This window comes from Pelodiscus sinensis, chromosome 13, assembly GCF_052426305.1.
Source record: "Pelodiscus sinensis isolate ZL-2025 chromosome 13, ASM5242630v1, whole genome shotgun sequence".
NCBI lineage: Eukaryota > Metazoa > Chordata > Testudines > Trionychidae > Pelodiscus > Pelodiscus sinensis.
In genome coordinates this window covers 24,825,713-24,850,989 of record NC_143064.1, presented here as the reverse complement: position 1 = coordinate 24,850,989, position 25,277 = coordinate 24,825,713, and the positions used below count along the sequence as shown (strand labels likewise).

General features: G+C 45.3%; 1 protein-coding gene across 9 annotated transcripts in view; it reads right to left on the bottom strand.

Annotated features, from left to right (window-relative positions):
• The window catches only part of LOC102448049 (ligand of Numb protein X 2-like), a 55,024-nt gene that overhangs the window by 29,304 nt on the left and 443 nt on the right, over positions 1-25,277 (bottom strand). For 2 of the 9 annotated variants that reach the window (XM_075940858.2, XM_075940866.2), the window contains exons 1-3: positions 25,135-25,274; positions 3,934-3,992; positions 1,647-2,102 (exon numbers count right to left, since the gene is read on the bottom strand). In XM_075940858.2, coding sequence (XP_075796973.2) covers positions 1,647-2,047 — 401 coding nt within the window. In that variant the 5' untranslated portion in view covers positions 2,048-2,102; positions 3,934-3,992; positions 25,135-25,274. Of the gene's footprint in view, positions 1-1,646; positions 2,103-3,933; positions 3,993-10,984; positions 11,101-25,134; positions 25,275-25,277 lie in introns of those variants that run through there. The other 7 variants (XM_075940860.2, XM_075940862.2, XM_075940859.2 and 4 more) reach the window with 7 other exon arrangements.

Sequence of the window (25,277 nt, the reverse complement as noted above, 5' to 3'; positions counted from 1 at the left end):
GAGCCATTTCAATTATTAATATCGGCATCTCCCTAATACACTGTTGAGATCTTTGCAGTCTGGCTTCAGAGTGCAGGGAAAAATTCAACAAGACTAGTCGTTATTGCTGCTCATTCTTTTTTTCAAGCCACAACTGTGGCTTGGTCTCACTAAAGGTCATCACAAACTGAAGCAAAATACTTTCCATATGGTGGTTTTATGCCAGTTAGAATCTAGCTTGAATCACCTTTATGTTAACACAGTCCATATATTTTAAAAAAATACTAGACTCTTGGAACCTGTTTTCAGTACTGATTAAGTCACAATGGACTAAACTGCAAGCCACCAAAATATGGTCCGAAAGGTTAACCTTCCAATACGTAACTGCATATTCACTAAAGCTGAACGACATTTCAGCTAGCAGAGATAAGATATGAGCACTTTTAACTCACAGTTACAGGGACTTGGGAAGCGGGGGAAAAAGAATATTCAGTGCTGAAAGTGTGCATAAGGCTCAAGTAAAACAGTACCAGCCTTTAAGAGCTTATAGCGTAAGACACAGGAACAGGAGATAGGATGCACTGCTAAATCTAGAGACTCAAATAGGTTTATTTTTTGAAGAGGGGCTAGGTTTTAAAATAATCGTGAACTCTCAACCTGTATATTGAAAGTATGGATAAAGATAGGGAGAGTGCACCTTAGCTTTAGATACCACAAGAACATGCAACAGAAACACACAAATGCTGCTTTCTTTACCTCAACTACCACCTGCACATTTGTTGACTTTGGTATGGCTATAGACAACCATGATATATTCAAACGGTATCAAATCTATTATGTGTTCCCCATTACATATAAACACAATGTGCGGTCACTGAAACTTTGCCTTTGTTTACAGTATGGCTTGCTCCCAGCTCCATTCTGGGTAATCATTAACTAAGAACAAAGGTTCTTCAAACTCCATGGAAAGATTCCTTTGATGTGTGCACTTTTCTAAAACCATAGTTCTTTGTTCCAGCTCAGATAGTCAGCAATGGAAATGCCAAAAACATCTGTGCTGAGAAGTCAGACTCCCTTTCTCTATATACACATTTTCATTTGCATCTATCCTTATGGAAGAGTGAAGACAGATAATGACATTATAAATAGGTAATTCAGCAAATGCATAATGCATAGGGTGAAAGGAGTTCCACTATTTGGATCAAAGACTCGTATGTTACACCAATTAAGCTAGCAGTGTTTTACCCCTCATTTCTTTCCTCTAAATGTTCTGGAGCCATGCACTGTTTGCGCAGCAAGAGGTATATATGTTTATAATTACTTCAAAGACGCAGGTACATAAAGACTATTCAGTTAAAAGGAGCACTGTACTCATGCACAGGTCAGGAGCTTGTTGCATTCAGTTTAGTATTGATTCTGCTTATCTGTCTCAACACACAAGTAGTTTAACCTGCACCCTCAACACAGATGCATTAACTACCCAAACATGTAAGTACTGTCTTCAACCTCTCACCTTACTGGCCCCTTCTTCTGTCATTTCTTCCTGATGTTCCGATCTTAACTTAGTTTCTAAATTGTTCTGGGTAAGGAAGCCATTTTTTTGTTCACTAAGGCACCACAAATAGTGTTACAACACTAATAATTATATTATGTAAACATATACACACCTGTTCTGTAAGTGAGCTTCTAGTTCACACCTCTGCATAGTCTGCTGACACTCTTTCTGGAATGGACAGAGGATAGTCAACTTATCCAGCAGGTTTCTCACTAAAATACTAGACTTCCTGCAGTGTTGGAAACACAGTTTTTTCCGATCCATGGGACAAAAGTTATACTCCTGCATGAAGTTCTCAAGGCACTTGAAACAGTATGTATGTCCACAGGGAGTATCCATGGGCTGCAGCAAAGGCTGAAGACAGATATGGCAAACCAATTCATCATCTGCTTCATCTTGGAAGTTATAAAGATGATTGTCCTGTAATAGGTGGCATTGGCCACATTTATGGCAAAGTTCACTGATTTTGGAGTCCTGCTCTTCCATTTCAGGGTCAGCCATCATATCCAACATCGGAAGAAAGTCTGTCAGTTTGAAGAGCAGAAGTTAGTGATCGGACAGGACTTCCCTAATGAAAAGGGGGAGGGGGAGAGAGAAAATTAATCACTTAGTTGTCTAAAATGCAAGTGAAGAGGCCACTGTCAATTTGATATCTAGTCAGCTAAAAGTATGTTAAATGTAGTTTTAAGAAGTACACCTGTCCCAAGTCCTCCTGCCAATCTTTTTGATTTTGCATTCTCCTCCCACTTAATTTCTCCTTTCTGCTGTAACTATGAGAGATACCAACCTACACAATAGGGGAATGTAAGACCCTGATTTAACAAGCAATTGTGCATCTGTTTAAGCATTTTGCTGATTTGGATTCTGAAAGATTGTGCATGGGGAACAGTGACACTGACTAGACACAGTTGTGTCAAATACAAAACAAACTAAATTGAAATTCTTATTTCTTCTAATTACAATAATCAGTGCAAGAAAAAGTGACTTTGTCTTTCTGATTGGTATTGCATGTCTTTATCTTAAAGAGATTAGTGTTAGTGGGGAGATTTGGGAGTGCAGGAGGAAGAAGCAGTGGAAAGAAAATTTTAAGTCTAGGAGGCATTTCCTTCCTCCCAGCCCCCTCCCAAAAAAGCCCCTATTCATTTTAACCATGGGTATATTCTTCACTACTCACCCAGGCACACCTTCTGCTTGTGTTCAATGGGAACTTATTATAAAACAGTTGATTTTTTAGAAAAACAGATAGAAATATCCATCTAGGCCACTACATAATTCAATATCGTGTACCCAAAGTACTTGAACTTCATTAATTTTCTAAATAAACCTCAAAGTTGTGGATGATGAAGTTAATGGGGCACATTCAGATCTGTGCAGCTGGGACTACATAGATTTTGATAGAGTTGCATTCTGAATAATGCCTTGCTCATCATGCTGAGGATGTTGGTTTTTTTAATTTGGCAGTTGTAGTACAGTAAGTTGTAAGGGAAGCCCACAAGGATGGAATTCTACATCCTGTACTTTTCTAAAACTTACATAAAAATAATTAGGAATGAGAGCATTCTAGTGTGCAATAAGGATGTTAAATTGTAGTTATCTGGCTAATCGTGTAGTTAATATAATCTCTATCAACTACACGATTAGTTGATACGGACCACTGTGCAGAGCCGCAGCAGGGGTAGATCCAGGAGCTGGCTTGAACCGGGACAGCTGAGTCCCAGCTCGTGCTGGCTCCAGGAGCCACCCATGTTGCAGATCTGCGTTTTAAATGTAGTAAGAGTCGCCAGGCAGCATCCTGGACCAGCATGAGCCGAGACTGCTCGATCCCGGCTCATGCTGAGTCCAGCAGCCCTGTTTGAGGTGGCCAGCACTGTCCACTGTGAACAGAGGCTGCTCTGGCACCAGCCCCTGTTCGTGGTAGCCCACGAAGTAGGGCTGCTTGGCGGCGGCAGTCCCTCTCTGGAGGGGGAGGAGGAGAGGAAGGGGAAGTTCCCCCCTGGAAACCCCAGGGACAGGGGCTGCTTCGCAGCAGCTTCCCCTATCCCCTCGCCCCGGCTGCTTCTGATAGAAGTAGTGGGGGGTGGGAGGGCAGGGTGGCATCATGGAGACATTGCTAAGGGGGAAATCAGCTCTTAAGCACTGGCTCCTGTTCCCCCCATTGCAGCCTTTCATTGAGGCAGCTGATGGGGGATGGAGGAAGCAAGTAGTTGATACTTGTCAACTACCTATAAGCTTATGCTTGCTAACATCCCTAGTGTGAAAAGTGCACAAAAATAAATTTTGGATTTGCATGAAGTGTCTTGAAACAATTCCTTTACAGAATGTGGAAAAGGTTTAAATCTTGGACAGAGCTTGTTTATTCAAATGCCTGGAGGAGGCTGTACAGAGGAACAGTAACTTACCAAAAACTGTAAGTATAAGTCAGTCAGTTACTGTAAGTGACTCATCACAACTTCCCAGTCTAGAAAAAAATAGAAGGCATATTTCAGATAATAGGAGAATGTTAACAATATACAAGCCCATGTAGTGTAGATGAGGAATGTGGTATCCCATGTTCCAGCACTGTAGAAACCCCAGCATTTGCCAGCTGTAGCAGGCAAGTACATATAGCTAAAGCAGTGGTTTTCAAATTTTTTCTCTCATTACCTAGTTGAGGAAAATTGTTGATGCCCTCAACACAATTTGAATAGAGCATGGACTCCGGGGTGAGATTGAGGATGAGACCTTTAGGGTATAGAAGGAAGCTCAGGCTTTGGGGGAGGGGAGGAGTAAGGGGTACAGCAGCAGGGGCTTACCTTGAGCTGCTCCCAGTCAGCAGTGCAGCAGGGAGAGAGGCTGGGGGGAATGGGGGGGTAAAGCTGGCTTCCTGCTTCTCCTGCACTGCAGACCACGCTGGTCTCCAGAAACAGCCTGCAGCAATTTCCCCGGCCAATGGGAGTGCAGAGCTAGTGCTCATGGCAGGGGCACTGTGCAGAGCCCTTTGCACTCTCCTCCCCACACCTCACCTAGGAGGAGACTGTTGCTGGCAACTTCTAGGGCACAGTACAGTTTGAACTGTCAGGAGAGGCAGACAGCCTGCCTTAGCACCCCCACTGATCACTCTGCAGCAACAAGACCCAGTGCCTGACATTCCACAACCCAGTACTGGGTCATGACCCTAAGTATGAAAACCATTGATCTAAGGCACATAGGTACAGCCTCATTTACCGTATCTTTCAAAAAAAGGAAACTTCTTGGGCCTCACTTATCTTGAAAACTAAGAGGTACTAACATTACAACTTTAGACAAGCCCCTGGCACTACTTAATACTTCCTTTCAGTCAGTCCAATTCCAACAACTTAACACCCCCATCTGCCACACCATGCTTTAGCTATCAGGAAGACACAGAATCACAGCTGTAATTCTGGTTGTATGCTACATGTTTTAATAGTTAGATAAAACACTGATTGGTTTTAAAAAAATACATACTCTCTCAGTGAAAACCAAGAATTCACTCTCACTTTTGCTGATAAGCCATTTTTCAAATGTATCCTACAGGATTTCAATCTCTGTTCTTTCTGCTACAATGGTAAGAGGTAAATCCCATATGTCATTTATAGACTAATGGAAAAGACTTCTGTATCTGACTCCAATAAAAAAAATAGTTCTAAATGTTATTTCGCTATAATCTCAATGTTAACTCCAAATCACATTTCTGAAGGGTCCACATTTAAAAATAGGAAACTGGACGCCTAATTTGTCTAACAACTCTAAGTGCTCAGATAGCATTTACCTTATATCACTGTCCTTTCAACAAGGAGGAAGTTGCTTCAAACATTTGCACACCCACTGGCAAGCGTACCTTGCTAACAGCACTAGTGAGGCAGCAAGATTGAACATGCCTGTTTGCTGTTCCTTGATTTCAAACAAAGCAGATGTGTTCAGTGTAAATAAAATTAATAAGAAGTTACTCAGCAAAGACAACTGTTTAAGTATCAGTTTTGATACATTACATTTTTAGAGGATGCCATTCCAGCACTGTGGGTACAGTTCTACTCTCATACTGGTCTGAGTGCATTAGCTTTTATAGAAGCACTCTAATCGAGTATTATACCAAAAGCGAGAGCACAATTAGGCCCTGTAAACTCAGATTCAAGTTTTAAAGATACAATTGAAAATATGCCTGGAGTTATTATGGGCAGTTTCTATCAAGTTTAAACTTCTCATTCTCACCTTAGAGGGCCAAAGATCAACTCCTTTCCATCTCACCACACTTTCGTTTATACTCTCAAGCTTCAGCAACACCGCTTAGGCCAGGTCTATACTAGATTGGAAAGTCAGCTTACCATAAGCCGAGCTCAGCGCTGTCCTCACTGCGGGAGGCTGATGGGAGCAAACACTCCCCATTGGCTTCCCTGAGCAGGAATCGGCTGCAGCTGCCCTCAGTCTTCGATTTATGGGTCTATACTAGACCCACTAAATTGACCGCCGGAATGTCAATCTCCAGTGTGGTGAGTGAAGATATTCCCATAGCTTTCTTCCCCTGCTTCCACTTTTTTGCCTTCTTCTAGGTTGTGGCTTAAGACAATGTGCTAAGCTCCCTATATTATTCAAATCTCTAAAACCCTCTTTTACCACAAACACCAACTACATCAGTCTACCCCAACACAAAGACAAATGTTGTCTTTTACTCTTTGCACTACACAAACAGACACTATGAAGAAGCCAAAGGGCAGCTTACTGTTTACTAAATTGTGGTGTTTTAGATGCTGCTTGTAATTATTAGAACTGGGAGCACTGGTTGTTGGAAATCTGGACGCACAGGAAACAGGAAGGAGGGGGGAGAAGATGGGCCAGGCCTGAGTGAGAGCTACAGAGGGGAGCAGCAGCAGCTTTGTAAAGAGGTTTCACCTTTGTTAAATAAAAGCCTGTTTAAGTTGCTCCTACCTTGCTTGCATGAGACAACATAAATATACACAAATCTGTAAAGCCTAGCTGCGTGCTATTATTGCTCTTGACTGTTTTCTGAGTGCTTCTAAAACAAAGAATACAGTGAATGCCACTGAGGATTCTTCAGACTACACTATCCCAATACCTGTGGTGTCCAATCAGTTCTGAAGCAATCGCCACTATAGTGGTTACTGCTATAGCGAACTAGCCACAGTCAACTGGCCAACTAGCCACATGTGGCTAGCAGCTAGCATACTGGACACCACAGTCCTATATGCTACAGAAAGGGAAGAAGATAGAGCAGGAGGAATAAATCCTAGAAAGCAAAAACTTTCCTCTAGATTTTACAATATAGCATGTCTTATATACATCAGAGTGGAAATTCCTTAGAAAGGAACTATTGTGTTTTGGCTTTACCACACCAAATGCATCCTAGAGTATTTAAAAAAAAAAAAGCGCACAGTAGAACCTCAGAGTTACTAACACCTCAGTAACAGAAGTTGTTGTAACTCTGAAATGTCTGCAACTTGTAAATCTGACCAACACATGATCATTTTTTCAAAAGTTGACATTTGAACATCGACATAATACCTTTGAAACTTTCCTGTACAGAACAAAAATGCAGCTTTCCCTTTTTTTAGTAGTTTACATTTAACACAGAATTGTATTTGTGTGGGTCAGATGGTTTTGTTTTGATTTTGGGGAGGGATTCAGTTAGAAATGGTGCGTGTCGTTGATTGGTCAGTTCGTAACTCTGTAGTTCGTAACTGAAGTTCTATTGTATAGCCTATGTTCTTGTACTATAACACTGAATTACAGAATAATCAAAATTGGGTGTCTTCCTTTCTCTATTAGGTTGTCTAGTATGCCAATACAAAACCATTCCCTGAAATCTGTTAGTTAGTGGATTGACTATTCTTATTTCAGTTGTGTCAAGTAATGGAGCTCCCAGCACTCCTTGTATCAGATATAGATGCCCTTTCTGTGCTCATCTACAGATTAGGAATAGCACTAATTAATAATGTAGCGTGCCAATAAACACACAATGAACCTTTCAGTACCATGTCAGGCTATGGAATTCCAATTACAATTAAATTCAGATATACCCTTAAACTTGCAAATGCTAATTCAATACTCTCATAATAGGATATTTTTCAAAAGAATGCTAGTTTAAAACTTGTGGGCAGGGGGAGGGTGTTTTGTCCATTCAAGGAATTATACTTCTGCCTGTACTAACCTTATCTATACTACTGTAGTACCTCTTTTCCAGAAAAAGAATTGTGGTTGGTCTTAAAGTACCCAGATACAGACAGTCCCCGGGTTAGGTCAATCCGACTTAAGTCGGACCCCTAGTTACGAACAGGGGGGGGGGGGGGGGGGGGAGACTCAGCTAGTGCGGGGTGCCTCCCCCACTGTCGCCGCCTCCGGCGGCGCGGGGGCGCTTCCCCCCAGCAGACCAGGGAGACACGGAGCTAGCGTCCTCCATGGCGAGAAAAGCTGCTCCGCGTCTCACTGGTCTGCTGGGGGGGTGGGGGGGTGCAGCTAGTGCGCCGCCTCCCCCCCCCCCCCAGCAGACCAGGCTTTTCTCTCCGCGGGACCGCCAAGATGCACCGCGGTCCTGCCGCCAGTGTCCTCCACGGCGAGAAAAGCCAGTCCGCGTCTCCCTGGTCTGCTGGGGGGGGGAGGGGCGCAGCTAGTGCGCCTCCCCCCCCCCCCCCAGCAGACCAGGCTTTTCTCGCTGCTGGTCAGTTTCAGCAGCAGCTTACTTGGGGACGCCTGGGGTAGAGCAGCTGGGGTGCTGCCGGGTTGGTCCAGTAGCGCCGAGGAGCGGCGCTACGGGACCAACCCAGCAGTACCCCAGCTGCTCTGCCCCTGGCATCCCCAAGAGCAGCTGGGGTGCTGCCGGGTTGGTCCCGCCTCGCCAAGGGTCGGCGCTACCAGACCAACTCAGCAGCACTCCAGCTGCTCTGCCCCAGGCGTGTCCGATTCAGCCGCTGCTGGTCAGTTTCAACAGCGGCTGAATCTGGACGCCAGTTCCAACTTACATACAAATTCAACTTAAGAACAAACCTACAATCCCTATCTTGTACGTAACCCAGGGACTGCCTGTATTACAGTATCACTGTTTGACATGCTATCAACTGAAGGTCTGTCATTTCCCACAATTTCCACTTCCTGTTTTCAGCACTTATAGCTCAACCATAAAAAAAATAGATGTGCAAAATAAATTGGGCAGATAGACCTGGATTATATATATGTATACCCCATTCCCTGGAATCCTCTATCTAAATGCTTGACAATCTGATGTATTTATCCTCACAACACTCCAATGAAGTAGGGAAATTATACTATTTCCACTTTACAGATAAGAAACTGAACCAGAAGTGACTTTCCCAATGTCCTACAGAAAGTCTATGGCAGAACAGAGAATTGAACTTGGGTCTTCCAAGACGTAGGTCCCCCAAGATTTAATTTTAAGAATTAGATTTATTCTGCATTGCCTGTGACCAGGGCCAACCAAGGGAGTCGGTGGGGGAGAGGAGATTGTGCAGGCCGCCCGCCAGGTTCTCTCCATAGCTAGCTCACTGGGGACGCAGTGGACAGACGTCTGAACTGCCCACGACTATGAGGATAACGGATGGGGCTCCCCGGGGCCATACTGCTCTGGGGAGTGCCAGGGGCTGTGCTACATGTTCAGGTGCCCCTCTGCAACCCAGGACTACTGCAAGGCTTCTCCCTGCTCCCTTCTCCAGAATCCAGATAAGCTGTGGGAAAGGAGAGAGGGCAGGAAGCCTCCAGCTTCCATTTAGGGTTGCCAGGTGTCCGTTTTTTAACTGGACAGTCAAGTATTTGAGTTTTTTGTTCGGGAAACAAATACTGTACTGTGGGACATGGGGACCAACATGGGTGGGGGAGGGAACCCTGCCCAGTACCAGCCCAGGAACCTTACCTGTGGCTGGCAACATTCAGAGCCACTCCCGTGGCTGGCCAGCCCCTGGATGGTCACTCTGCAGTATGACTGTCCCTCCTCCCCTCTGCTTCCTCAGGCCTTTATGCAAAGAGGTGCGGGTGTGCAAAGTCACCCCACCCAGTATGAGATAGCTCTGGGGCTGCCTTCCTGGTGGACCGCCACTTGAGCTCAGCTCCCCTCCTACCCTCCACTGCACGTAGCCAACACTGGTGCTGGAGCAGCATCCCCCTCTCCCACCCTGTGCGGCTGGAGCACCAGCACCTTGCTTGGGGGTGGGGGAAAGAGGGAGATCCAGCTGGAGGAGGGTGAAGAGGAGGAGGAGCGCCTTTTCCCTGTGAGCTGGATCACACAGCAAGGCTTGGGGCTTTCTCTTTCTCCCCACCCGCCCCCCACAAGCAGGAAGCCAGCACTGGCGCACCAATAGAATCTGGCCAATGGGAGCAGCAGGAGGAAGTGCCTACGACTAGCACAGGACACAAAAGCAAGTAAGTGTCCCCACGCCCTCATACCCTCAGCCCTCTCAAATACCAACATCCTACCGAGACCCCACACCTCCAGCCTGCTCCTGCATCCTAACCCTTGGCCAAACACCTATCCCTACCCTCTTCCTGCACCTTCCCTCCTGGCCACACACGGCACCCTCCCTTGCTCCTGCTCCCTCCACCTGGCCAGACACCCTACTCCCAGCCTGTTTCTGCATCCTACCTCCCATCCAAACCTTGCAACCTCTCCCACTTCTATGCCCCACCTCCCTCCCAGATCCTGCACCTATCCCACTCACTGGCAACCCTGTCCCACACTCTGAACTCCTCATTTTTGTCCTTACCCCAGACTCTGAGGGGGTCCATAAAATCCACTATCCCTGGAACTCCAGAAGAGTAAATCTGGCCTATGGGAAGCCCCAAACCTCAGTCCTTTCTGTCCCTCTCCCGGTGGGGCTGGAGCACCAGAGGAGTGAAGTGTCTCAGTTGGGGACCACATTACTGAGGGTTGGGGGAGGAGGGATTGGAAGTGGGTTTTTTTTTTTTTTTTTTGCTTCTCACTTGTGTGGTCCTCAACTGATTTTTCTGTGGGTGAGTAGCCTCCCAAAAAGTTTCTCCACCCCTGCCATAAAGCAAACATGGGAAACTTTTGTGTTGGACACAAATTAATATTTTACTTTATTTAAAATGAAGTTTGATAAACTACCATGAGAAAGTTAAAGCACTTAGTCTGTTTAATAATTTAAATGAATATTTCCTTTATTACTGGTTACATTAAACCATTCTCCCTTAGCTGCAGCACTACCAAAATGGCTTAGGCGTAATTATGTAATTAACAGCAAGTTTCCATTAGTAACTGGTGGTCCACGGAAAGGCTTGCATTCAGCCAGGTGGGCCACGGGCCAAAGAGTTTGAGAACCACTGTGTTATGGGAATGGGAGAGTGCTGTGTTGGGGGGAATGGGCAGGTGAGGCTGGTGGCAGTGTGGCAATGCCAGGGGAATGGCGCCTCCAACCTGTGAGGAGCAGCCCAGGCCTGGCACTGCTAGCTGAAAGCCCCACCCACACTCACCTCGCACTGGCCACACCGAGCAGGTAGAGCAGCAGTAGGCAGAGGCGGCTGAGGGAGAGCAGGGCCATAGCGGTTGCGCTGCCCGCCATGATCTCAGAAGGTAATTTCTATAAAACCTTTATTGGAGTATAAATTTTTAGTATGTTATAACAAAATCATTTTACCAATCACTGTTTCCACTCAAATTTTTATTAACTTCTCTTATGCACACTTATAAAGGCGTTTAAAGTAGTCATGCAATATTTTAAATAATTGCACTTCAAGTGTACAAAAAGCACCCTCCCACAGAAATTCCTGTGTATGGGCCTGATCATTTTTTCCTGCTAGCCAGTAGGCTTCTCCCTGCCCCTTCCTTCTGGCCAGCTAAGGACTCTAGTTCCACCCAGCCCCTCCCTTCTGGGGAATACAGAGCTGTGACTGTGTCCCCCTCTGCGAGGAGCAAAAGTTTGCAGCATGTGAGTGAGCCTGTGGGGGTTGGGCAAGGCTTGGGAAAGAGGGAGCTGAACTCAGGAAGTACAGCCAGGAACGGACTTCAGGGAACAGTGTGTGTGTTGGGAGCAGAGGCGGGAGGAACCAAGCTGGGGATGGCTGCCACAGGAGTGAGGCTGGGAAGGGAAAGGATGGGGGCATACATGTAAAAGGCTGATGCTCAGTTCAGGGAGACCCTGCGCAAACCAGTAATCAGCTTCTCCCAGCTCACGTTGGATCCCTCCTGCTGTGCCTTTTAAATGTATTAAGAGCCAACAGGTTATCGCTTATCGACTAGTTGATGGAATATCCATCAACTAGTTGATTAAACTAAATTTAACACCCCTAATTTATACCAATATAAAAGATCAAAATCCAAACAGAATTGTTCATACTACAGAAGCATCATCATTTCTATTATACACTATTTTTTCTTTTCACTTTAAAACTACCCCATGGAAATTCTCTATGCTACATCGGATCCCCTGTATGATGCATGTTTTTAAAAGTTACAGAATATCAGTTGCATGTGTTACAAGACCATAAAGATTACATTATAGCCTGTTAAAGTACAACTTTACAAAGGAAGAGCAGCTGATTTAAATGGTACTCCTGGGGAAGTAAAACAAACTAGGGATGTTAAATTTTAGTTAACCAAATAATCACTTAACCTTATGAATTCTTATCGGTTACATGACTATTCTATAGTCCCCAGAGGTGGGGATGGCAGCCAGTGCAATTCGGTCCCACTCCCAAAGAGCCCCCTGCCACTCTGCATTGCTGCCTCTGATACAGGAAACTGCTCCGGGAGGGGAGACAGCTTAAAAAACAGCTCCCCTCACCGATTGGCTGCCTGTCGCCCTGCGCTGTGAGTGTGGGGTGCAGTGTGGGGTGACAGCAGCCCATCCAGGGGACTGAGCTCCTGGACCCAGCATGAACTGGAACTGAGACAGGCTGCTGGCCAGTCTCCTAAAAAACTGACTCCTGATACACTTTAAATGCAGAACCACAGTGGGGATATGTCCCGGACTTGGCGCAAGCCGGGACTGAGCCAGGCTTCTGGCCAGTCTGCTAAAAAAATTACTGGTGGAGAGGTGGAGGGTTGGGGGTGGAAACTGCATGTAATCTATAGCATTAACCGATAAGCTTTTGCTTATCAATCGACTACACTATTACATTCCTAAAACAAACCAGACAAGGTAGACATGGAATTTGGCAACTTTCATTACCACCCTTCTATGAATGTCCACTTCCTGGCCCAGGTTAATGATATAGCAACTAGGGATGTAAGCAACTAGTTGACAATCCGATAAGCATAAGCTTATTGGATATTTGACTAACAATGCAACTAGTCACTCTCTCCGCCCTCCCACCCCCAGCTGCCTCTATCAAAGAGAGGCAGCAAGGGAGGGAGCAGGGGCCGGTGCTGGGAAAAGCTGGCTTAAAAGCCGGTTCCTCCCAGCACCATCTTCGCAGGAGGCAGGGGAGATAGAGGCACATCAGGAAATGGCACAAGCGGGAACTGAAGCAGTCTCCACTTGCACGGGTTCTGCTGTGATTCTTCTTTTGAAATGTACAAGAGCCCTGCTCTTCTATACATTTCAAAAGCAGAAGCCCCGCAGGGGAGTCCCTGCTGGCCCTGCACTCCCTGCAGGGCTTCTGTTTTTGAACTGTAGCAAGAGCCTGGCAGTTGAAAGGTGGAGGTGCCCTTAACTAATGAAGTAATTGATGGAAATCCCATCAACTATTCGATTAGTTAATTAATCTAAATTTAACATCTCTAACAGCAACATCACTCTTCTGGCAATTCTAATATTCTAAAGCAAAGGAACTCCATTTTTAATCTCGTCTTACTTATAACAGTGTAATTTGTTTTATTTTTTTTTCAATCATTATTCCTAATTCATAGCCACGTAACACAAAGATAATCTAGCTCTGTCATTATCCTGGCAATGTTCATTTAATAATTCCAAATGGGTTCCCTCCAACCACCTTTTTATTAAAAAGATAAATACATATTTGCAGAAGTGTCTAAGCATAATTAGCTCGAAGACCTAAACAATGGGTCTCTTCGGGGCCAATTTAACAGAGATTCAATGACATGTGAATTGATCAGAAGACAATTTTAGATGGTAAAGTAGTTGTGATTATTTTAATTCAAAATGTGTACAATGAATGCCAGAAGAGCAGAAAATAAGGGTAGGCATAGCAGGAAAATGAGCTGGCTTTATCATTTTCCCTCTTGATTGCCACATACCTTATACATTCTTGCTAGATGCTTTTTCTGCTACACCCATAACCTTTTCAGACCCCTCTCAGCATGCACCTTACCTCATTTAACACAATGCAATGCCAAGTTTGTACAACTGTCTCTTTTACCACTTACAACAATTTATGTCACTGGTGAATTTGGCCCAGAGCAGCATTCTTAAACTTTTTAAGACCAAGGAACACCAAACAATTTTTTTTATGAGGAACACCAAGGATTTTTTGTTGAGGGAAAAAAAAGGGTCGGGGGGGGGGAGGGAGGAGGAAGTTATTTAGAAAAAAAGGGTTGGGAGAAGTTCAGGGGGGAAAAAAGGTTGCCTGCCCCTTTAAGGCCAGCCATTTTGAATTCTGTTGTTCTCGGCAGCACACCTCTGACTGCCTCAGAACACAGTTTAAGAAACACTGGTTCAGAGGCTCCTAAGGGTGCATTTGGCCTTGTGTGTTGCATTATGTTTTGTGTTCTTTCTTCCAATGGAATGTCTCTCCCCCTAGAAATTAAATACTACCCTTACTCTTTTCTTTGATACTCACTTTGGACTTGGCAGCCATCTCTGTACAAAAAAAGTTTTTATAAGACTGTTATCTCCATCCTTAAATTGATCTTTGTATAAACAAGTAGCTTTGTGGAGGAGAAGGGGAAAATTCATCCACTGGTGCAATTTAAGGATCAAGTATTTAAACTTTAATTATCTGGCTTTCTCCTGCAATTAAAACACAAAGTCCAAATCAAAGCAAAAAGACTAGAAAACCTGAAGTTAAGACTCAGGCTTCATCCAAGTAACTAACATCTGAAGAAGTGGGCTGTGCCCACGAAAGCTCATGATACCTGTTTTGTTAGTCTGTAAAGTGCTACCAGACCTTTTGTTGTTGTTTAAGTTTATCCTTTTTCCCAAGGTTCTGGTATGCGTTTGAGAAGAAGGGATGAAGACCTCCTGTCAATCAACTACATGACTAATAGGCATTCCTAATACACATCATTTAGTGTCTGTCTGTAAATTCCATTTATTTTGAAGACAGGAAGAAAATACTAAGTCAGCATTATGGTTTACAAGCTCTTATGTGTAATGTGCAGAGGCATGTCTTTGGCATATGCCTTTGTTCTAATAAAACCCTGTCAGTTGCTGCAGTAACTTGAATAAACACATGTCAGTGCTCATATCAGATCTGGATGTTGTCCACATAATACATGTGAAAAGAAAGCACTTTTCACCCACCACAATAATTTCTGAGCAGCATGCCTTACATAATATAATTGTACATCAAACAGGGACACTTTTATAAAATTCAGCATTAAAAATCTACCCAGTTATATACCAGTGAAAATAGTGTGGGGAGTAGTGTTTTAAGATGGAAGTTCCCCTCCTAGCTTAAAGGGAACTTTAATTCTGGAAAGAATGTTTTAAAATTAATGCCTCTAAACATCAATCTATTTACTGATAAGCAACCATTTGCAATTGCTGCTTTTTTAGATTATATGGCATTTCTATACTGACCCCTGATTTCTTATGGAAAAGTCTTATAAACTTTAATGTGGATTAAAACTAATATCTTAATATTAATTTAAAAAGCTTAATTTCTATAGCTTTTTATACTTATACAGGCTGAACCTCTCTCATCCGGACTCCTTGGAACCTGGTGCCGAACCAGAGAATTTGCCAGACCACAGGAGGTCAATATTGTCTAGCAGCATTGCCAACACTTCCACTGCTTGCTGGGCTCTTAGAAGACATTTAGGGGTAAATTACAGCTAAATGCCAGCACAGAACAGTGAGCATCAGGACTGATGTCTATAAACAAACTTTATGAGAAAACTTGGTCACACCCATGATAAGTGGGCATCCAGTTAACTAAAATGATGCCGGACCACAGATGTAGCTGGACCAAAGAAGTTCAATCCGTACTTCAGAATTATATCCTTGCATTAGAATTATCCATTTTCCGCAGGATAGCTGAAATACCCATAGGACAATTATTTGCTAAAGCACATTTGCATAAGGAGCTCAATTTTTTTCCACCACCACAAGACATCTGGCAATAAACTAGCAAGAATAGTCTCTCCCCCCTATTCTATCAAATATGTATTTGAAAGCAGAATTTTACCCTATATGGTAGAATATGTTTCATCCCTGTCAATTTCATAGCCACAGATGGAGACATCATATACAAGATACTGATTTTTTTACTGAAGGATTAAGCAGTGAGCCAAGCGGAGCTGAAGATGAATGTTCCTCAGTAAGACAAATTTTGCTCTGTTATACCGGTGTAAGTCTTACACCAGAGTACCACAGCAGACTTTGGGCCAATGTACCTTCTTGACACATGGAGGAACTCGAATCTGACTTCAGCACAGCAAAGCCAGATTATCAGAGGCAACCCAAGAGCACATGTGAGGAGATAGGTAATGAATTGCCCTTTAGAAATTCCCCAATTCTGGGCCTAGACTAGACTGGACTCATCCTTCAGGTTGTTTTAACATGTTCAAGGTGACAACAGCAATTGGCTGTGCTACTATGGCTGATCTATGCCATCCATGGACACCAACAATGGTGGGTTATTCTATCAGAGTGAAAGTTTCTGGAGTGGTGCAAAGCCGTCAAACGTTTGAGCCCATCTTTTTTCCCCCAAAGTAAACTACAGACTGTCTAAAATTATTCTTAAATTGTTTTCTGGATTTTCCCAACATCTTAATTGAACGTGGATGAGAAAAGTGAAAAGCAACTCATTAAAGCTTCAGATTCTAGAAAGTAGAAGCAAAAAAAGATCATTGGACAATTAAGTCTGCTGCCTTTTGCATGTTAATAGGCAGAAAAGCATTATGGCTTTTTTTTTTTTTAATTAGGATTGTATTCTGTTCTCAGTTACACCTACACAATATAACCATCTTCAATGTGGCTATGTGGATGTAATTTAGGGCAGAATTTTTTCCTTTCATCTAATAATTTTGTTGGTTGTTTCGCACTGAGTTTAGAGACTAGCAAAAATAAAGTTTGTTTCCTTCTACTGTGTTTTCTCCAGCTGCGTGTTTTCTTGACTTTGCTAAAATAAGGTCTGAGCCTACATCAGAAATATCAATAGCTTCTATAGAACCATTGTTACCCTATCCTGAGTGCAGAAATGTACATATTTATACTGTGAGTAAGCAGATACTTATCTTTTAGTTTCTTTTCCTTTCTGGTTAAAGTTGCTGGAGTGACTACAAAGGAGACTGAACTCTTTTAATCCAGAAAAATAGGGCAGTGACAGCACATGCTTCCCCAGACTGTCACCTGCCAGTGCTCCTCTAATTTGCTTGAGTATGTGATAGAGTATGTGAGGGAGGATGTTTTCTCTAGCTCATAGGTCTATTAATTTCTTGGCCTTTTTTCAAGACTGCCAACATCTGGCTAGCTGGCAGAAACGGTGCAGTTTTTTTGTCACAGGACTCTTTTACATGGCATTTATTTCACACAGGCCTCACAACATACAGACAAATGGTAAAAATCTTTTGGTTGCGATCAACTGAGGTGTATTCAAATAGTACACAGTGCCAAGCTTCAGCAGCAGCTGAGCTGTCTCTCTCTCTCCTGGGTGTGGTTCACAGTCCCATGCAGTGGCACTTAGACCACTTGGACCAGAGATAACAATGAGTGACCTCTACAGCCTTAGCTGAGAGCCAGCTGGCTTATAGCTGAAGCTATAGAAGCTCATACTTTAAGTACCAGAGATCCCATGTTCAATTCTACCTGCAGGTGGTTACATGTGCCTATGTGTTTATAGCATGTCTCCCTCCTGACCAGGGGAAGGGATGAAAGCCGCAAGAACCCTGGATCTGATTACCATCTCCAACTACCTTGGCAGTCCCACATCTTGCTATAAGTAGCCAGAGGTTGGGACAAGCAGCCCATATGTGACTATCTTTACAATACCTGCACAGTATAGTGTTTGTTTCCTCTCCCATCTCTTTTGATACCTGACTGGTTACTTCAGATTTCACATGATGTCTGGTTGACTTGTTAGTCTGTAACTCAGACAGGGTTCAAAAAGAACTAAATAAATTCATGTAGGATAGGTCTATCAGTGGCTGTTGAACAGGATGAGTAGGAATGGTGACAGGGGAGGGATCACTTGATGATTATGTGTTCTGTTCATTCCCTCTGGGGCACCTGGCATTGGCTACTATCAGTATACAGGATACTGGGCTAGATGGACCTTTGGTCTGACTCAGTATGGCCATTCTTATGTCCTTATCTCTGGGGTTCCTATCTTTGAGGTTGTACTGTACTTCTTCAGACTAAGGTTCACAGGGCCTGAAGGGACTGTCCATGTCTATTCCTTACAGAGAAAAATGTCAGCACCTAATATATAGCTGAATGCTTCCTTCATCTATTATGTATAGGTTTGCTCCTCATTATATTCTGGGCTGGTAATGGTTCACTGCAGATGAAGAATTAAGACATAGCATATGATTCCAACCGGAAAAACACAAAACATTTGGTCACTAGCTTTTTTCCAAAAACCCAACACAACAATCCATAGAAAGGATTAACTGCCACTGAAAGACTATGCTTTCAAAGAATGAGCCTGCTCTAATTGTCATCAGAAAAAAATACATTTTTATAGAAGAACAATTATTATTTTACTCAAATTAAAAAAAAAAAAAAGAAAAGAAAAAGATAGAACCTCTTAGATCTACTCTAGAAAGTCACTTTCCCAAATAGTTCCTTGCATAACCTCTGGCTCCTGCCACTTTCTCTACATGAGTAGTCCCTTAAATTCACAGAGACCCTTTGAACTCAGGGGGACTCTGTGCTAGGGATCTGAATGACTAGTCTACTATCCGATAAGCCAGGGGTTCCCAAACTTTTTGACACAGGGACCAGTAAATCCATTCACGAGCTTTTGGAGGACCGGTAACATTCATCTGCATATTTGCATTAAGCAAATGATGAATATTCAAATAAGTTGTTTCTTGTCCTCCCAAAGCCCCCAGTGCCAGCATTAGCAAAGCTTTTGATACAATTACCCACAATATTCTTGCCAGCAAGTTAAGGGAATATAGATTGGATAAATGGACCGTAAGATGGACAGAAAGCTGGCTAGATCAGGGTTTCCCAAACTTTTTACTTTAGTTGGAACCCGTTTCTTTTCAGTACTGTTTTTCGCAGCCCAAAAATATAAACGCATACAAAAAAAAAAGAATAAAAAAATGAATAAATTTTCAGTGTTTCACCCAGCTGCATCCTCCACCCAGCCTGGGCCAGGGCTTGGGAAACCCGGCACCACATGGGCACTCCAGGAGGCGGGAGCAGGAGCAGATTGAGGGTAGGGTATCTGGATAGGAGGGAGGGTGTGTGACTGCGCATTGGGGGTCCCCCGTCTCCTGCACCCCAAAATGGCACAAACAGACTGCACCAGCCGGTGAAATAGAGGAAGTTTATTGCCTCTCCAGGATACAGCACAGCACAGATGTAATCTGGTCACAGAGCTGGGCTAGGATGCCTCAGGCCCCCCTGAGATGGGGGGAGACTGGGCCCCTTAGCTCCAGCCCCTTTCCCTAGGCTGTCTCCTCCATGCTCCCAGACAGCAACTAACTCCCACTCTTCCAGCCCTGCCCCCCAGCCAGGGCAGCATTCCACCCTCCTTTGTTCCTCTCCATGGGGGGTGTCTGGTTCAACAGGTTTGGCGTCACCTTTGCATAATGAGGTTTTCCCTGCTGGGTCTTGCTCCAGACAGTAGAAGTCACCACAGCCCAGCAAGTACCCCCACTACGTCACAGGGTGCAAGGAAGGGTAGGGTTTCCAGGTGTCCAGTATTTCAGGGTTTTGTCCGGGAAACATACTGAGAAATTACCAGATGTATAAAATGTTTGGTATTTTCTAATTAGGTACGTTTTATTAAAATAGAGCAAGGTGTGGGTACAGGAGCAGGAAAGGTTTATCAGTCCTTAGCTGTGAACTGCCTGGCAGGTAGATGTGCTCACGCTACCTGAGTGTGTCTACCTGCCAGGCAGTTTGCAACTACTCAAGGGAGGGTATGGTGGGGGGGACGCAAAATGGAATCCCTGGCCAGACTCACTCGTCTGCCAGGGTCTGCATGTGCCTGGGTCAGTCCCGCTCCCCACCCCTTTCTCCTCCCGATCTCCCCAGTCCAGCCCTGCTGTCTCCGTCCAACCCTGCTTCCAGTGGCCGGTTCCCCCCGCCACCCACCAATCTCCTCCGGTCAGTCCCGCTCCCCCGATGACTCCCCCCATCCAGCCCTGCTTCCAACAGCTGGTTCTCCCGTCCTCCTCCTTCTGATCTTCCCCGGCCAGCCCTGGTTCTGCCGCCTGCCCTCCCCAATCTCTGCCAGACAGCTCCGCTGCCCCCAACCCTGCTTCCGCCGGCCACCCACCCTATCCTATCTCTGTGGGACAGCCCCGCTGCCTCCAACTCTGCTTCCACCAGCCGCCCGCCCAGATTTCTGCCGGACAGCCCTGCTACCCCCAACCCTACTTCTGCCGACCGCCAGCCCACCAGCCCTGATCTTCGCGGGACAGCCTCTCTGCTCCCAACCCTGCTTCTGCTGACTGCCCGCCTCCTCCCATCTCTGCGGGACAGCCCTGCTGCCCTCAACCCTGCTTCCCGGCAGCGGGTAGGAGGTAGCATGCAGGATTAGGCAGGGACTACGGTATCTGGCCTGAGAACAGGAGCAAGCTGGGGGTAAGTGTCTGGCTAGGGGGGAGGGTGCAGGAGCAGGGTGGGTGTAGGTGTCTGGCTGGAGGGAAGGTGCAGAGCAGGGTGTGGGTGGGTGTTTGGCCGGGGGGGAGGTGGCAGGAGCAGGCTGGGGGTACAGGGTCTCAGCACAGGGTGGGAGGCTGGGGGTGCAGGGTCTAGGCAGCACTTACTTGCTTTTGCGCTGCTGTCAGGCTCCCTGTCCCAGGCATGGCTTCCCCTCTGCTCCATTGACCGGATTCTGGCCAATGGAGCAAGGGAAAAACTTTCAGGCAAAGTGCTTGTGCACTGCTATTCCCCCAGTTGGAGGAGGGGGAATGCACAGACCCATTTGTGGCTTTGCTTCTTCCCCAATCATGCAGTAAGGCTTGGGGCTTTCTCCAGCTCCAACCCCAAGCACATAGCCAGCGCTGACTCCAATTTTGCACGGGGCGTGAGGCTGGAGAGCCAGTGCGGGCTCTCCATTGCGGGGAGTGAGCAAAGGGAGCTGAGCTCGAACTGTGAGTCATATTTGGCTCTTAAGTGGCCATATGTGGCCCACAAGCCAAAGGTTGCCATCTCCTGCCTTAGGATATGTCTAAACTGAGGATGCATTTCCACTTGCTGCACCAGAGAGGTCTAGTAAAGACCTGCTAAATCAAACACTGAGGGTGCCCCTAGTCGGCTCCAGTACTCCTTGCAGTTATGAGGAAAAAGAGGAGCATCTTTGAACAACAAAAGTTTTGTCGATTAGTTGCAAGTGTAGACATAGCGTTAGACCGTAAGCCACAAAGCCAACACACTAAGTGGGGAATGGCCTAATCTACTCAATGGGTGAAACCCGTGAGGGATCTGTCCTAAATTACAGATGTTATGTATCAGGTAATTGACTAATTGAATAGTAGATGCATTTTGCCCTACAGTCAGATGGGGACTTCAAAGGCAAAAGCGCTGTATGGCTCCTGGGGTCAGCTGGGGACTTCCCCGCTGGCCCTGGGCTCGGTGCAGCATTGCTGCTTTGAAACGCCACTGCTGATCCCAGAGTCCACGTGGCACTGACGCTTTGAAACACCACATACAGCCTAGGTACACCCCAGCTGGTCCCAGCTGCATGAGGATTTTCAAAGCAGCAGCGCCACATATAGACTGGGGTCTGGCTTCAGGCTTCAAGTGGCATTGCCGCTTCAAAGTACCCCCTTTTCTTTCCCCCCACCCCTGCTGCCTCTGATAGAGGCAGCAATGAGGGGGAGGGGGAAAGTGACTAATCGACTATCTGATAAACATTTGACATCCCTATCCTAAACCCCACTCTACGCTGAGTTCAGGTGCTTCCTTGCAGGCTCAATTTAAGTTCTGCTACCAATTCACAACTGGGAATCGCTCTCCTGGAGTCAAGCAGTATACAGTGAAGCTGTTTCTTGTTAAAGGTGCCTGTCTAGTTCTAACGGCACAAATTAGCAGAAGAAGGAGAGGAAGAGGAGGGGTCACTGACATTACATTTTTTTAGCCCAGTGTTTCAGAGCACTCACCTGGGATGTGAGAGACCCCCTATTCAAATCCTCTCTCCCTTTCTGCTTGAGGGGAGAAATGAAATCCCTATTCCCCATCTCTCACATCCCAAGCCAATGCTCTAACAACTGTACTAAAAGCTATATCTCACATCTACCTCTTCTTTCAGACAGATTTTGAATAGAACCTGATCCAGTTGGTAGGCTATGAGTGGTGCCTGATCTGGTAGGCGTACACATTAGACAGGTGGGTAAATGCCTATCTGGAGCATAGGCAGGGGATAAGCTGAGTATGGCAGCAGTGCACATGCTCAGAGACACAGAAATTAGGGCAGCATTGAAACTTCAACTCTGAAAATGTAGCTGTTGTGTGAATTTAGGTACAGGTTGCACCTCTATAAACCAGGACACTCTGGTCCGGCAACATCTTTGGTCTGGCATGACCACAGATGTTCCAGGATCAGAGCATCCTGGCGAGCTGCAGAGGGGCAGGGAAGCGGGAGTCCAGTACGCAGCTCAGCTGGGCTGCAGGGGAGGGGTGGGAAGCCCAGAGGGGCGGCAGGAGAGGAGGTGGGGTCAGAAACAGGGGGGCAAGAAATGACCTTCCCTGATCTGGCAAAATCCCTCAACTGGGACCAGTCAGGAGTTTGTTGAATCATAGCCTAAAACTGAGGTACTTATGTCTGAAGTTTATGTACCTAAGTATCTGTGAATCTAGCCCTAGATCTCTATAAGATGGCCATGCTTGTCTGGATACATTAGATCTTGCTAAGAATATCAGCCTCCTTTTCAAAATTCTTCTCCATACTGTAAGGGATGGATTTACTGACAGCAAACATGCATGCTCTTGCTCTGATCAGCCCCGATGGCTATTCTAGCAGATATAACATTTCTCCCAAGGAATGTCCTGCCAGGTGAGTTAACACGAGAAAAGATGAAAAGGAGGGAATCAGTGGAGCCCTTTGGATTTAAAAAAAAATGAAATGTGAGTTGCAGCTGAACTATACAAAACTTTTAAAATGCTCAAACCAAGCCAAAGATCTGATGATTAATAATGTTTTGGAGAAAGACTCCTTCAATCTTCCATCGATGCCCTGTCATTGTCAAAACTAAAGACGTTTGTTCTGAAGTAAAGAGCGTCCCTACAGAGTTTTCAGGTGCTGTAATTAAATGTGTATTACACTTGAACCTCTGTACTCTGGGTGTCCCTAATATGGGATCACCCATGGTATAGAGGAGACAGAGGCTCTGCATGCTGCCCTCTCCCTCCCTCCAACTGGGGGAACAGCAGTGCACAGAGCTGCTTCCCCTGAAACTTCCTCCCCCCCAACAACTCCCATAGTGGCAGCAGTGCCTGGGAGTGGTGGAGAGGGAGGAAGCAAGTAAGCACCACAATCCCACCTCCTGACCCTGCAATATCTTTAATACCCTGTTTCCAGGGTTGCTGGATTAAAGAGGTTCAAGTGTACTTCAGAGCTTCAGTGTGTCCATGTGTTCATTAAGTAAAGAAAATGGAATAAGGGAAATCAGGGTTGGGGGAGTTACTGTTATAGCATTTTAAATTAAAAGCATTAACTAGTTTTCTATGACATACAAATTGATGGATATGGATATGCAGGTGCAATTACCTCCAATGGCACAGGAGTAGTATTATGTGCACAATCACTATCAGAGTTTGTCAAGCCACGAACAGTAAGGGTGCATTTTATATCTGAGTCAATCGGTCTCCTCAATGCTATGAATATTTGTGTTTTTAACAGAAACTAACATGCATTTGCTATCCCATTGTAAAAACATAGTGAAGACAGGACACTGTACTTTCACCAAAAAGCCAAGTTGGTGCGGTAAGTGTTGTGCTCTCTCTCAGCAGCACAAAAGAATGATGGAATAATTCATTTTAAAAATGTCTTTGATTTTGGCAACACAAAACAGTAAACTTATTGGAATAAAGATCATCACTGAAATGTACCATAAAAATATGTAGCCTATAACAGAATATAAAATTAAAAGGAAAAAAGATGTATGTAACAAATGAAGTATCAAATATGTGTTTCAATGTTTGCAGAATGAAGAATTACTTAAACAAGAATCTGTAACAAAGTTTCAATTAGTGTGTGTGGGAGGGGAGGTGTTACTTGAAGTCCAAAACAATATTGAATATTATAGAAGTGTACTTGTATACAGATTCTTTGTGAGAGGGAACAGTACACACACGTAGCTCGTGCACCCTAAGGACTCAGAAAAAGAAAAAGGCAAGAACCATCTGAAACCATTTATTTTCATGATTTTAGGGTGCATAAGACATTGTCTTTTAATTCTTATGATTGCTGTGTATTTATGTTTAGTAAAAATTATAGTAGAAATTTACCTTTGCAAAGGATTCTATAGAAGATAGCATACTATCCTTAGGCCAGATTTTTAAAGGTATTTAGGTGACTACTGGGATTTTCAAAAGCATCTAGGGGCTTTCAACTCGGTCTTTAGTGAATAGTTATATACACAAGTGGTGACGTGAAAAAGCAGTAGAGTGTTGCCCAAAGAGCCAAAATAAATTCACGAAGGGCATCTTATTATCAGATCAAAGGAAACTGAAGTAAATTTTGACACCAATCCAGAAAGTCAGCCTTTAAATCATATAATCCTAAGAAATACATTGTTGCGATTGAAAAGCAAAAATGTGGACTCAAAAGTTATCGTTACAAAAATCACACTAAAAACTGGAAGAGTTGATATTAGGAACATGTTTTCAGTGATTCAACAGCACCCAGTCCTCCGTCTGCACCGTGTTTACAAACGTCAAGGATGAAGCGCAAAGACTCATCCCTCTGAAGAAGTCAATGAAGGAGACCCGCCCAGTGGGACTTCACTTCTCATCAGGAAAGCAGAGGACCCAAGTCTGTCAACTGCCATGAGGCTTTAGGCAGCCCTATCCCCGCAGGAGGGGTTATTCTAACCGCCACTAGCCGGCCGGGGATCTGTACCTATTTTACCCAACCCAGTCCTCAGCTCAGCGCAGAACTGCAGCCGGAGCGGAGCTGCCCTGTCCAGGCTGCACGGAGCCTTCAGCCAGACCGCGAGGGGCGGTGCCCGGCCCGAGGGGAGCCAAGCCCCTCAGCTTCGCTTCCTCTCTCCCGCCCGCACCCAGCTCGCCCCCTGCCTCGGGCTGGGTTGCCGTTAGGACCCTCTCTCGAACCGGGAGGGGAGGGGGAAGGGCAGTCGCTGCCCAGCTGGGACTTACCTGGGGGCGCCCAGGTCCGGCCTGTGGCGGAGCCCGACGGGCTGCAGCGAGCGCGGCTCGGCCGGCGAGTTTCCGGGCGGGGCAGAAACTCGAAACCAGCGTGAGGGGAGGAGGTCGCGCAGCCGCTCAGGTGTCTGCGCCCG